Source organism: Ceratotherium simum, chromosome 37 (genome assembly GCF_057802395.1).
Source record: "Ceratotherium simum simum isolate JZ-2026a chromosome 37, ASM5780239v1, whole genome shotgun sequence".
Taxonomy (NCBI): Eukaryota; Metazoa; Chordata; class Mammalia; order Perissodactyla; family Rhinocerotidae; genus Ceratotherium; species Ceratotherium simum.
The window spans coordinates 9,943,150-9,958,184 of record NC_141936.1 but is presented as its reverse complement, the minus strand read 5'-3'; the positions used below and the strand labels follow the sequence as shown (position 1 = coordinate 9,958,184).

The 15,035-nt window shown below is 42.4% G+C and overlaps 1 protein-coding gene across 11 annotated transcripts in view; it reads left to right on the top strand.

Moving 5' to 3' along the window:
* ARMC9 (armadillo repeat containing 9) overlaps nucleotides 1-15,035 on the top strand; it is a 152,792-nt gene that overhangs the window by 12,613 nt on the left and 125,144 nt on the right. For all 11 annotated transcript variants that reach the window (XM_087424698.1, XM_087424701.1, XM_087424702.1 and 8 more), the window contains exons 4-7: nucleotides 1,169-1,339; nucleotides 3,406-3,561; nucleotides 7,378-7,470; nucleotides 11,603-11,627. In XM_087424698.1, the coding sequence (XP_087280824.1) occupies nucleotides 1,169-1,339; nucleotides 3,406-3,561; nucleotides 7,378-7,470; nucleotides 11,603-11,627 (445 nt within the window). The remainder of the gene's footprint in view (nucleotides 1-1,168; nucleotides 1,340-3,405; nucleotides 3,562-7,377; nucleotides 7,471-11,602; nucleotides 11,628-15,035) is intronic.

The window sequence follows — 15,035 nt, the reverse complement described above, 5'->3', positions numbered from 1 at the left end:
CATTTCCATTTTATAATGTTAAAAAACTTGGCTATAAACAAATAGAATATGTAACCTAAAAAAAAGACAATTATATAGGAAAACTGTGAAACCATTAAAAAAAAAGTGTAAAAGAACAATGACCAAATAATGGTGGTGTTGGGTGGGAAAACTGGAGATTCTACAGAAAATCCAGTCTAAAAAAGCTTTTGCAGTTGAGCACAAAATGTAAGCATATCTTGGGCATTTGATACAAAAAGGAAAACAGTACAAGTCACATTGTTTTAGACTATTAGAAAATTCTTTCGATTTTGCCTTATACCTAAATCCACAAAATTATGCAGCAGGTATTTGTGATGGGTCACTTATCATTCTCCTTCTGAGGCAGGTGACATGATAATTGTCACCACCTTTCTCAACTACTGCACAGTTAAGTGAGGAAACTCTCTGTGCTCCACATAGTCAGACCCGCACAGCTGCGAGGTTGGAATGGCGCTGGGCCTGTGCTCCCTCCTCCATCTCCAGCCTGTGCTTCCCTGTTTCTGTAACTGGAGGGCCCAGACGGTCACTATATGGGTGTGTTGGGGTCTGTAGTCACTTCCCACAGTGGCATCTCAACCAGACACACTACTAGCAACAGGGGGCAAGTGACGGCGCCCACCCCAGGCCTGGGATTGACTGGGTCAGTGTATATGAGCTCCCTGCTACTCAGGGACTTGGCGGTTGTGCTGTCAGCAAGTTTCTCTGTGTATGAGGTTTGTTCTGCTGAGGTCTGGCAGGGCTCTCAGTCTGGCCTGTTCTTATTAGTTGCCTGCTGTGGGTCAGCAAGTCCAAAGGGTGACTTCAGTGTGTTTATGTGCCCATGAGTCGCCTGGCCTCAAGTCTTGGGACTAGGCCGGATTCCTTCCATTTCAGAGACTCTAAATGTTTCATTCATTCTTTAGAAGGCCCAGATTTGATATCGCAAAGCGATGGAAAACCAGGGTCGGTCTTTAGAATTTTAGCCTAAGAAATTTGCAGCCCTCTCGATCTCTATTTTTCTATCCTTTGCCTTTGAAAAGGAGACTTGGTTTTCCTCACATTGAAACCATGGAGTATATGGGGTATTCCAGGTATTGGGAGGAGATTTTTGGGTGTTGGGAGAACTGGCACCTTTATGATTGGGGTTCATCTGATGTCTTCTCCGCAGAAGGACCTCATCGCTGCATTTGACAGTGGAGACCAGAAGATGTTCTTCAATTTGTGGGAAGAGCACATTCCCAGTTCCATCCGAGGTGGTGACTCCCTTGCCCAGAAGTTGGAATTCTATCTTCACATTCATTTTGCCATCTATCTTCTGAAACACTCCGCAGGGAGACCAGTAGGTTCACCTTGTGATGTGGGTTGCTCTGAATGGTGTGTTAAAGAGAATGTGAGCCCTTATGTTTTGCAAATGAGCATTAATTTAGTTTTGTGGACATTTATCACATTACTTCTAAGGAATAGGTGTCTTGTGTCCTGATGAATGATTTTCTCTCTCATTCCCAGCAGTTTTCTAATTTACATGGAGAGTTAACAGTTTCTGTAATGAAAGCTACATAGTTTTCCTGAATACCTCAAGTTTTTGAAAACTCAGCAAAATGAAGTTCCTTTATTTGGCGACTTAATATATATACATGTATGTCTACAAGAACACATATTTAGACCACATATTAGACTATTAGAAGATAAAGTTAAGCTTGAACAGTGGAAAAATGTGCAAGTCCGTTTGAGTAATCAGGTGAATGTAGCTTCTGCAGTCTTTCCCCAGGCAGGGCGGAGAGGTAGAGAGAGGAGAGGGCTGCAGTTGTGAGCTGCTGTGGGGTAAACCTTTGAGTGCAGAGGACATGACAAAAGGGGAGCAGGGCCAAGTGACATTGGACCATGTACATTTGTTTAGTGGCTTCTCCATGCATTAGCTACTGCCCTCAGGACCTGGGTTGACTTGTTAAAATGCCTGGGTGCCCAAAAGAAGAGTCAGTGATGGAGGGAGCAGCTGTGCAGTACACTGTGGTAGCCATTCCTGGAAGGCTGGTCCTCAAGGTAGAACTCCTGGGTGTGATCCTGGGAGATTTTCAGTTTCTTTGTATTTATTTCTGTTTTCTAATCTTTCCATTTTCATGTAAGATAAAAAAATCAGTAAATGTTGTATATTTTTTAAGTCTAGTGGTCAGAGGAGGGCTTCACGATGTAGGAGAGGTGAGATGCATTCATTAGAACCGCTTCGCCTGTGTACAAGGCTGTGAGGGACAGAACTGATGAGGCTGGGGTAGTCTGGGAAGGTTGAGTAGCTCAACTCATGCGCCCTTCTCACTGTGGCCCAGGAAGAAATCAAAACGCTGGGAGAGACTTGCCTTGCCTTGGGTTACACATGGAATTAGTGAAACAGGCAAGATCAGTTCTTAGTTAGCTTAATAAAGGAAAGGAATAATGATATGGAAACTTCTGTTTCAAAAAACTATTCATCTTTAGAAACCTCTCCTAAGGGAATCATAGGAATGAAGACAAATATTTATTTATGATATCTGAAATATGGAAACAATGTACATATCTAATAATGGAGGGATTAGTTAAATAAATTATGATAGACCCACAAGATGAGGTTATGTCCTGCCATTAAAAATGTTTATAAAGAATTTTAAGGTGGGCCGGGCCTGTGGCTTAGCGGTTAAGTGCGCGCACTCCGCTGCTGGCGGCCTGGGTTCGGATCCCGGGCGCGCACCGATGCACCGCTTCTGCGGCCATGCTGAGGCTGCGTCCCACATACAGCAAGTAGAAGGATGTGCAACTATGACATACAACTATCTACTGGGGCTTTGGGGGACAAAAAACAGGAGGAGGATTGGCAATAGATGTTAGCTCAGAGTTGGTCTTCCTCAGCAAAAAGAGGAGGATTAGCATGGATGTTAGCTCAGGGCTGATCTTCCTCACAAAATAAATAAATATATAAAATTTAAAAAAAAAATAGAATTTTAAGGATATGAGAAAATGGTAATAATAAAGTAAAAAGGTAGTGTATTAAAGTAAAAAGGTAGTGTATTGAACTATATATCTAGTTCTGTGATACTCCTGACAGTTTCATGAAGGGGTGGAACTGGGGGTGATGATACAATGACTGGAGACGGTGCACTTGCTGGGCCAGGTGGGGAGGATGCCAGCGACGTGGCTGGAACTAAGGGAGCCTCAGAGAGAGGATGGGGGGAACGGGGACGTGGCTGGAACTAAGGGAGCCTCAGAGAGAGGATGGGGGGAACGGGGACGTGGCTGGAACTAAGGGAGCCTCAGAGAGAGGATGGGGGGAACGGGGACGTGGCTGGAACTAAGGGAGCCTCAGAGAGAGGATGGGGGGAACGGGTGGACTGGGCGTCAAGTGGGAGACTTCAAACGAACGTGTTCCCTTCCTTGTAGGACAAAGAGGAGCTGGATGAAAGGATTTCTTATTTCAAAGCCTACCTGGAGACCAAAGGGGCAGCCTTGAGCCAGACCACAGAGTTTCTCCCTTTCTATGCCCTGCCGTTCGTTCCCAACCCTATGGTACACCCCTCATTTAAAGAACTCTTCCAGGTAAGTGACAGCCTCTGAGTCTTGTATCAGATCCTGGGCAGCATTGTGGGTTCCGCTTGTATATGCTGGTGGTTTCTAAATGATGCTGTAAAAAACTAAAATTTGCTTGTGTTATATTTTAGAAGAGCGTTCAGATAATTTGCTTTAACAAACTTTTCTTGTGCCGTAAAATGTGATTTTTTGGTTGCACCAAGACTTGTTAACCTAGACTGGCATAAGTGTTTTAAAATATACTAACGTCTTAAATCATCCCATGTATAATTTTTCAGTATTGAAAGGATAATTGATTCAATTACATTGAAAGTTGGTAGCCTGAAAAAGAACTAGGTTACTTTACACAATTGCTGGCCATGTATATTTTAATTTTTATTTAAATTCTCACTTGGCATATATTTGATTACCTGATTATGTACTATTATTTCCATCATACTATTTGCTTATTGCTCTTTTAATTGTTAGTCTTCATTTTAGTTGACATTTCAGCATATTATTTATTAACAATATTTACCTATTATAGTAATTTTTGTTGACTTACTAAAATTAATATATTCCCGAGAGGTTTATTGAAATGTATTTAAAGACTGAAGTATGTTGATATAATTAGATTGCTTTTTCTAAAGATCTCCCACTGTTTCCAAGAATCCATATAGAGCTTACTCCCCTGCCATTGAACAACGGATGCAATTCTTCTTCTGAACCCATTACATTTCAGTTTCCTAATCTGTTGTAATTCAGCAAAACAACTTTTGTGACTCCTGAACAGTAGCTGTTAAACTGAAGGAGGCCGGGTAGTTGACTGATTTCATCAAAGCAGGCTTGTTGTAAAGTAACCTAGGTTGAATTCTATGCTTGTTATTTTGGTCAGTCTAAATTTAGTTTTACCACCTTCTTCCCCTAGAAGGTTGAAAATATAAAACGGTTTGGAAGGTGGTGAAATTTGATAAGGGACATTAGATTTTCTCACAGTGAAGCCTTCTGTTTATGAAAATTAGGATGTGGCAGTGTGGCTACAGCTTAGATCACGGCGGGGTGGAGCTGGCAGTCAGGGAAGGGTCCGCTGAGGCTGCTGCAGGCGGCCGGCCCGCTCTGGTTTGGAGTTCCAAGGCAGAGTTCAGGTTCTTCCTCAGAGTTCAAGAAAGTTAGAGACCATCAGGATTTATGGAGAATCATTTATTCCATTTTTTTCCCCTTTTGCTACTCTCCACATATGTTCTTTTAATGGTCATTATAGATACTTTAGTATGTATACATAAAAAAATCTAAAGTTAATATCCTGATTCTCTTCCTGACCGTCACAAGGACGTTAGAACGCATTAACTTCATTTATCCCCTTTCCAATTTATGTGCTGTTATTGTCAAATATTTTAGTTGTATACTTTAACCCCACAAATTAGGCATTTTTGCTGTTTTATGCAATCAGTGTGTCTCTAGATTTACCCTTATATTTTTGCTCACTCTTCCATCTTGCTTTGAGGAGCTTCCTTCGGGATGGTTTTCTCCTCTACCTTAGGTACATTCCTTTAAAATCTCCTGCAGTTGAGGATCTCTTCTCTCAGTCCCTGTTTGCCTGAGAGCGTCTTTATTGCCTTTTCAGATCGGGTTTAGAACACCAGGCTTGGTTATCTTCTGCTAGGATGTTGAAGGTGGGATTGCTTCATCTCCCAGCTCCCATTGTTGCTGCCTTGAAGTTGGCCATCAGTCTAATTCCGTTCCTTGGAAGGTGATCTGTCTTTTTTCTCTGGCCTTTAAGATTGCGTAATCTCACTACAGTGTATCTAGGGATACCCAAATGTTTTGTTTTGTTTTGTTTTTTAACATGTCTTGATTTATGTTGGCCAACATAGCAGTCCTTCCCTGAGATTCTTCTCTGTGTGGTTGGGCACAGAGAGCCGTGAGCTGCAGCACGCTGTGTTAGTGTCCTGCAGCTGCCGCAACAGAGGACCACAGACCGGTGGCTTAAAACAACAGAAATGCTTTGTCTCACAGTTTAGGAGGCCAGAAGTCTGAAATCAAGATGTCGGCAGGACCTTTCTCCCTACCAAGCCTCTGGGGGAGGAACCTTCCTGGCCCCTTCCAGCTTCTGCCAGCCTCAGGTGTCCCTTGGCTTGTGTTAGCATACTTCCAGTCTCTGCTCTTCTTTATATGGCCATCTGCTCCCTGTGTCTGTGTCTAAATTTGCTTCTTGTAAGGACACCAGTCACATTGGATTAAGAGCCCACCCTACTCCAGTACAACCTCATCTTAACTAGTTACATCTGCAATGACCCTGTTCTCATGACCTCGAATTCTGAGGAGATTAGGACTTCAACATATCTTTTTATGGGACACAATTCAACTCATAACACACACATTATAAATAAAGTTATCATGCTGTGTCAGAATTGCAAAATCTTTTTAAAATTTAAGACTTTTCTGCTTATCTTGCAGTGTTTCTTTGAAAAGTCAGATAACTCACTGGATAGACTGATTGGGTGGGGTGGGAGGCATGGATGAGGATATAGGGCTGGAGAGGAGAAAGTGGGGAAGGATGGGAAGATCTGAGGGAGAGGGGCAGGATCTAAGAGGTAAGTGGGTATGAAATTTTAGTGATTTTTTGTGGAACTTCTTGGTTTGGGTGGTAGACATTTTTATATGAAGATTATAAGGAAAATCATCCTGAGAAAGATTGTTGCTTATCACACTTTTTGTTTTTTTTGTTTTTTTTCGGTGAGGAAGACTCGCCCTGAGCTAACATCTATTGCCAATCCTCTTCCTTTTTTTTCCCTTTCTCTCCCCAAAGCCCCAGTAGATAGTTGTATGTCGTAGTTGCACATCCTCCTAGTTGCTGTATGTGGGACGCCGCCTCAACGTGGCCGGACAAGTGGTGCGTGGGTGCGCGCCTGGGATCCGAACCCGGGCCGCCAGTAGCGGAGCGCGCGCACTTAACCGCTACGCCACGGGGCCGGTCCCTCACACTTTTTCTTTTACTACTTGTCATTATTTTTTCCTTCTCAGTGAGCATTATTTGAGATAAAGAATTTATTTTTATGGGGCCGGCCCGGTGGTGCAAGCGGTTAAGTGCGCGCGCTCCGCTGCGGCGGCCCGGGGTTCGCTGGTTCGGATCCCGGGCGCGCACCGACGCACTGCTTGGCAAGCCATGCTGTGGCGGCGTCCCATATAAAAAGTGGAGGAAGATGGGCGCAGATGTTAGCCCAGGGCCGTCTTCCTCAGCAAAAAAAAAAAAAAAGAGGAGGATTGGCGGATGTTAGCACAGGGCTGATCTCCTCACAAAAAAAAAAAAAAGAATTTATTTTTAAGGGATAAATCAAGCTAAAAGTGTATCATAATTCTTGACATGATGGAGTATTTGAGGCAGATAACAGTTTCTGTCTTTTTTTCTCATCTAGATAAGGTTTATGGAAATGAGTCCCTTTCTTCGGGAGACTTTCGGTAACTTAGTGATAATTGTATATGCCTGCCAGGGCCACATATGCCTAAACCGGACTAAATTATGTTTGGTATTCAACCTAATAAGGTTACTTGTCATACTTGTGTTGAAATCACATGAAATATTCAAATCGTGTACAGGGTTATTTTTTTCCCTGTTTATGAAAGAACTCTCTTCTTTCCTCCTGCTGTGGGTACTTGAATCTTCTGTAATTGAATTGGTCAGATGTCCTAAAACCTGTTCTTTACAGCATCACAACACTGGCAAGAAATCTTGCTTTTGATTTCAGTAACTGTGGGGTCATTTAACCCTAGAGGCCACAGCTTGGCAATGCTGTTGGCATTCGGTGATCTAGTGCGTTTATTTTTTTCTTTGTTTTTTTTCTTCAGGATTCTTGGACTCCAGAATTAAAGTTGAAGTTGGAAAAGTTTCTGGCTTTAATTTTTAAAGCCAATAACACACCAAAGCTTTTAACATTGTATGTATCCTTTTGAAGCAAATGGAGACCACCTATGGTGTTTGGGTAGCACGCTGGCTTAGATTGCCTCATAAATAGGAATGAGTGATAGTGTTGCTTCCATATTTACAAGGTGAATGAAACATTAGTGAGAAGATGTGTCAAGGCCCATGAAGGGTTGACTTTTATGGCATTGGGTCTCTGAGACCTGGCTAGAGTCTTACTTTTTTTTTTCTTTTTTTTGTGAGGAAGATCAGCTCTGAGCCAACATCTTGCCAGTCCGCCTCTTTTGGCTGAGGAAGACTGGCCCTGGGCTAACATCTGTGCCCATCTTCCTCCACTTTATGTGGGATGCCGCCACAGCGTGGCCTGACAAGCAGTACCTCAGTGCGTGCCCGGGATCCGAACCCGGGCCACCAGCAGCGGAGTGTGCGCATTTAACCACTATGCCATGGGGCTGGACCCGGTTTTTTTTTTTTTTTAATGCTGAGGAAGATTTGCCCGGGCTGACGGCCATGCCAGTCTTCCTCTATTTTGTATGTGGGTCGCCACCCCAGCTTGGCTGCCAATGAGTGGTGTAGGTCCATGCCTGGGACTTGAACCCAGGCTGCCAAAGCGGAGTGCACCAGACTTAACCACTAGGCCATGGGGCTGGCCCCTAGGGTCTTATTTATTTATTTTTTTGGTGAAGAAGATTAGCCCTGAGCTAACATCCGTTGCCAATCCTCCTCTTTTTGCTGAGGAAGATTGGCCCTGGGCTAACATCCATGTCCATCTTCCTCTACTTTTTATATGTGGGACATCTGCCACAGCATGGCCTGATAAGCGGTGCATAGGTCCATGCCCGGGATCCGAACCTGCAAACCCAAGGGCCCTGGAGCGGAGCATGTGAACTTAACCACTGCGCCACTGGGCTGGCCCCTAGGGTCTTATTTTTAAGTCATGTGCCTAGAAGCTGTCTTACTAGGAAAAAAAATATCTATCTCTTGGAAAAGAGCTCCTTGGAATAATTGTCCCTTTGCAGAAGATCAGTCAACCACTTTTAAGGCCGTGGCAAACACCTTGAGGCCATGGCATATGGATCAAGTGACATATAGCTTGTTATTTAAATTGGGACATTTTAAAAAACAACTTTATTGAGGTATAATTTACATACCGTAAAATTCACCCATTGTAAGTGTACAATTTAATGATTTTTAGCAGATGTATAGAGTTGTGCAGCCATCACCACAATCCAATTCAAGTCAGGACACTCTGAGAGTAGAAAGGAGACACTAACTGGACAGAGTGCTGGGCATCAGATGTAAATGGACCCTGTCTAAGGAAGAGTGGGATGGATGTCACCCCATCCATGGGAGGCTGATTTCCCAAAGCTTGTTAGTCTTTAAGGATGCTTGTCTCCTTTTATTCTGAACAAGAATGTATCAAAAGTTATTTCATAACAAGAATATAACCTTTTGAATTATGAAGTTGGTGTTTGTTTTATATAATTTAATGAAAAATTCAGGCCACTTTGCTGCATAATCCCATCTGCTTCCTTTCTAATTCCAAAGCATTAAACTCCCTTTTCCTAATTGAACTCTTTTGTCCCTGGGATTCCATGACGTGTTTCTTCTATTTCAGCTTCCTCAGCCTTCAGTGGCTCCCTGTTTCCTGGATTCAGTTCCTTAGCCTCACCTTGGACTGTCCACAGTCAGACTGAACTACAGCTCTTCTCTCTGCTTTTATATCCTTAAGGTTTTGTTCAAGGACTTGCCTCTACCTACATACCTTGTGTTTGCATATGCAATCCTTTTTCCTCTTAGAGTTCCATATAAAATGACAGTTTTCAGTGAAATTAGGACTTTTCCAACTTGGCTTATGATTATTTTAATACTCTAAAAAAGCATTTCTCAGCTTAAACTTAATGGGTGCCAGTATGTTAAGATTCTAAAAGAAATTATTTACATAATAAATCATATTAGTTGTAGTAATAATAGCACCCACTTCATAGGAATATTATGAGGATTGAGTTAATACATGAAACTTGGTTAAGACCATCCAGCATGTAGTAAGTGCTTGATAACTATTAGCTGTTAGTATTCTAGTTTGCAAATACTTGTCACCTTTCACCCTGTTCAACATGCTTTGAAGCAAATATGCTGAAATATAGTAGGTAACTATAAACGTTATTCTTTTCTTTTCCTCGTTGCATGGAAATATTTGCAGTTCAATGCATATATTAAATTGAATATTGTGCTAGGAATTAGAGATACAAAGAAAAGGCCAAGACATAGTTCTCTTTAGCCAAATTGGAGTTTTGAACAATATAATGGGAGTCTGTGAGGCAGACAGAATGAGGGATAGGAATTCCAGATAGAGGGAATGGCTTGTGCAAAAGCACTGAGCCAGTATCTTTGAGAAACTACAAAGAATTCAGTGTTGCTGGAACAGAAGGATTAAGATAAAGTCAGAGACTAGGCAGGGACCAGGGACGTAAAGGTCCTGCCTTTGAAGCACTTTAAGCAGGAGAATAACATGGTCATGTTTACATTTTTTAAAAATCATTCTTTGTTATTCCTGATGATAAAAGTGACCGTATTCCTTATAGAAAATTTGGAAAGCATAGAAATGCATTTGTATACGTATGTACACCCCAAAATATGTAATGTTTACAACAAACAAGGTTAGATACCTGTATGTATGTGTGTGTTTTTTAATATTTTTATCCAATGAAGAGAGCATTTCCCCATATTATTAAATATTCTTCAGAAGCAGGTTGTTTCCTCAAAAGTTTAAACATAGGGTTAACCACATGACCCAGCAATTCCTCTCCTAGCTATGTACCCAAGAGAAATGAAAACAAATGTCTGTACAACAACTTGTACATGAATGTTCATAGCAGTGTTGTTCAAATAGCCGAAAAGTGCAGACAACCCAAATGTCCATCAACTGATGAATGGATAAACAAAATGTGGTCTAGGCGTGTAGTGGAATGTTACTTGGCAATAAAAATGAATGAATTACTGATATGTGCTACAACGTGGATAAACCTTGAAAACATTAAGCTAAGTGAAAGAAGCCAGACACAAAAGGCTGCCTATTGTATGATTCCATTTATATGAAAGGTCCAGAAGAGGCAAATCTATAGAGACAGTAGATTAGTGGTTGCCTAGGGCTGGGGAGGGTGGGGAAAATGAGGATGACTGCTGATGGATACAGGTTTCTTTTTTTGGGTGATGAAAATGTTCTACAGTTGATTGTTGTGATCATTGCACAACTGAATATACCAAAAACCATTGAAATGTATACTTTAAATGGGTGAATGATACAGTATACGAATTGCCTCTCAATAAAACTGCTACAAAAAAAATTAACAAAACCCAAACAAAACAGATTCAATACCTTGCCTTCAGCCATGAGGCTGGCTGGGTGGCAGCTGATTTAAACCCAGGCAGTCTGGCTCCATAGTGCGCTCGTAGTTAGTGTGCTGTGCTGTTTTCATCCCCATCTCCATTTCCTTAGGATAAAGCTTTAGCCTTGAAGCTACAGAGTTAAAGGGTATGAATTCAGATTTGCGTTTTTAGTAGAAAGTTTTGGTAGTGGTGGGAAAGGTCTTTTGAAGAGGGTAAGGAGGCCAGTCAGGGCACTGTTGAAATAGTACAAGACTTGGACGCACATAGCAGAAACTGAGATGGAGAGAAGAGGCTTTATTTGAGAGTGAGTCATCCAGGTGTTAGGAAGTCGGTTACCTGTCTTAGCTGTTTATAGCAACATTAAGAAGTGGCCTTCACCCGCCTGGTGGTGTAGTGGTTAAGTTCACGTGCTCCGCTTCAGTGGCCCGGGGTCACCAGTTTGGATCCTGGGCTCGGACCTACGCACTGCTTATCAAAGCCATGCTGTGGCAGCGTCCCATATAAAGTAGAGGAAGATGGGTACAGATGTTAGCCCAGTGCCAGTCTTCCCCAGCAAAAAGAGGAGGATTGGCAACAGATGTTAGCTCAGGGGTAATCTTCCTCAAAAAAAAAAAAAAAGAAGAAGAAGTGGCCTTCACTGTCCTGAGAATTCTCTTTTTTTTTTACCATGCTGAGGCTCTTTCTCTGATTGGCCTCACAATGTGAGATACCTGAGTACTGTATCCTCAATGCCTGTTTTCCTGAACTTCTTCCTCATCCCAGAAGGAGAATGGACAGAGTAACAAAGGTAAATCATCTAGAGTAAAAAATTTTTAACAACTTTGGCAACTCAAGTTTTAAGTAACGAGATAGAATTCCACGGACTTAGCAAAGGAGGGCTTTAAAAGTCTAAATATTTATGAAGTGCTTTGCAATCATTTTTATCTGCAATTCCTTGAGGCCCACTTTTCAGGCTGGCTGGTATTGTTAGCTTTGTCTTGCGTGTCAGGTAACTAAGACGTGGAGAAATGAAGAGAATCCAGGCAATATGCCAAAGGGACGTGCTGTAGCCGCACAGTTAGAAGACAGTACAGCAGGGGTGGGGGAAGAATTGTTTCAGTATCTTTCCCTTTGACCTTGAGCTAGACTAATGGGGTCTTATCTCAGTAGCAGTGTGGAGCACCCATTCTTATAAAGCATTTCCATTTTTTACATTCAGAGTAGGAATTTCAGTCTTAAGTTTATAGCATAAAATGATGGTTTTCCATGATTGTAATTTTTACTAGAACTGTTTATTTTTCAGAAAGGTGAGAAAAACTTTAGCTGATATGAAATTGGTGGCCACAGTTGGGGTTCTTTGCCTGAGTTTTGTCTTTGATACTACATCATGAAAACTGCTTAAGTTATTACGGGTATGTGGGTATCTGATGGGCTTCAGGCCTCTGGTAGGTGTGGGTGGCATAAGCCTCAGTTCCCAGCAGGGGGAGTTTTACTACATGAAATAGTACATGTGCCCTTTGCTCCGCAGAGTAATGTTGGAGAGGATTTCAACACTTCCTGCCCTTGTTTTTCTGTGTTTCTTTTTAGAGAGTTAAAGTTTTCTAAAGAATGGAAGCATTAGTAAATTATTTAGCCCTTTGCTTTCCAGGGAGTGGACAAACGAGCAGTGCTTTAGATTTGACATAGGACGGCTTTTGTAGCTTCAGAGAAGAGGAGTTTGAATGTTTCTGCCCTCTGCAGCCTTGCGTGTCTCCAGCCCAGCACTTCTGAATGTGCAGCTGGTTCTGCCAGCTGTGCCGCGCCTCCTGTAGATCAGAGGGGATGGGCCCCACTGGCCCTTTATGGAGGAGCAGCAGGTCTCAGGAATTATTTCCCTGGTCCCGTGCTGAACAGAGGAGCAGGGGTACAGATGTGGCCTCCTGGGGTCAACATGGAATGCTCCGAGGGTCACCAGGCTGCAGCCTTGGAGCTCCCTGAGGTTGCTCTGCCCCTGCACAGTGATGCCCGAGGATAAGTCCCAGCGGTCACTCCGGCCCCTCAGGCCTGCTCCCTGCAATGTTGGTATGGTTCCTGGGCCTTGGCTCGGGGGGTCCTGTGCCGGTTTTCTCACATCCAGCGCAGATGGAATTCCTACATTGGGCTGAGCGCTTGGCTCTCGCCCTGCAACTCCTGGAGATGCTCCTTTGCCCACTAGTTCTATTTCTATTACTACCTAGCAAACCACCTCAGACTTAGTGGCATAAAACAGCAAAGTCCGTTTATTATCATCATCTCGCATGGTCTGGGAGTTGTGGGCTCAGTTAGGCAGTCCTCCCTCGGGGTGTCTCATAGGTGCAGACAGAGCTGAGTGGGGCCATCTCCAAGGCTTTCTCACCATGTGCACAAGGTGGCTGATGCTGGCTGTCGGCTGGGATCTCAGCAGAGGCCCTTGACTGGAACAACTACACGGACTCTCCATGTGGCCTGGGCTTCCTCTAGGCGTGGAGACTAGGTTCCAGGGGTGGGTGTTCCCAGAGAGAGCCGGATGGAAGCTGTGTTACCTTTTCTGACTCAGCCTCACTGTCATTTCTGCTGCATTCTCTTCATTAGAAGCGAATTCGTAAGGCCAGCTTACATTCAAAGGAAGGAGAATTGCATTCCACCTCTTGATAGGAAGGAGTGTCACAAGACTTTGCAGTTACATTTTAAAACCTCCACCCCACCTGCATCCTTTGGGTCTCACAGAACTGCCCTAGTTCTTAACTGAATCTGCTTAGTCCCTGTTCAGATTTGGCCTTTGGACTCCTTGGCGCTGGGGGAGGGAAGGTGGTGAGAAACTTCTCCCTGATTCCTGAGTTTCTGCCAGCCTCTGTCACCCCAGCATACCCTGCAGTTTTTGAGGATAGCTTTTTGCCGGGAACCAGTTATGTCTCTGATAAGTGGCCCGATTTTGCAGACAAAATAAACATAGTAGGGGAAATGCAAAGAAGAGCCTGTGTTTTCCTACAGATCTTTCATTTGGAATTTCCACAAGGAGGCTGGGATTTTCGAGCCTTCTTTAAGTTTGATTTGATTGAATTTTCTGAGGATAGCCAAGCTGAATGTCTGTGGAATTGAGTCTGGCATGCACAGTATGTGTCTGTGGCTGAATAAACCCCGAAATGCGGTATTGCCATGGAGATCAGGGATTAGCACCACAGGGCATTTGAACCAGGCCCAGTGTCATGACAGCTAGTTTGTCACCAGCTGAGGCTGCAGTCACCACAGGGCACAGACATGCCCTCAAATTAGTTTAACTCTAGACTCAGGTGTTGTTTTTTTTTTAGTTGATTGATTGGATAAATCTATGTGTCTTGATAGGAAGGTTTCATGGATAAAGTGAGATTTCCATAAGCTTTTGAAGAAGGCAAAAAAAGTGCTTGGAATAGAAAATTCTCTCAAAAGGAATTATGTTAAAAGATGGTGTTTAGAGTAAAAACTTAGGGTGACAATATAACATATTGGATTATTATTTTCACCTAGCTAACTAAAAAGGACATAGAAATAGTATCTTGTAGCATATCTGTCTTTAATTGATTTGGCTCCTTCAGGAAGTGAACAACTTATCATTTTTCTAGAGTTCAGAGCCCTACGTAGTGTTTTTAAAAATGATGACTTATATTCATAGTTATAAGTCATGACTTTCTTCATCCAGTGTTTGTGGATTAGTAGGATAGCAAAGAGCTTTTTTAGGTCTTAGTACAAAGAAGAAAGAGTATATCATAAAGATAGAGTGATTGATTTTAGGTTTTTATATTAGGTTAGAAAAACAAGTCCATATTTTAAAATGTGTCATTTTGTCTTGAGCAGCCAAGGAATCTCTAAAATTAAATCTCATCTGTTCTTGAAAAAAAATAAAAAGGAATACACCTAAGTGAAGTAGAAGTGTTTTAACAGGAGAAAGCTTGACTGTAGGGAAGGTCTCCATCACTTTGTTATTGTTTCTTCACATGCTAGAATTATAGGAAAACTTTCTGTGACCTTAACTGGTATGCTTTTAGTTGTGTATATCTCTTGTTTAAACCTTGGAATGCAATTCTTTGGACTTTTGCACAAATTATGTCAGTAGTTTTGAAATATGAAGAATCTCAATAAATTTCATTGGCATGACTAAGACAGCTTCATTAAAATAACATGGAATAAGACATCTCCATTAAAAGCTGAGATCCTGCATGGCAAGACATCTTGGCTTAGTTGT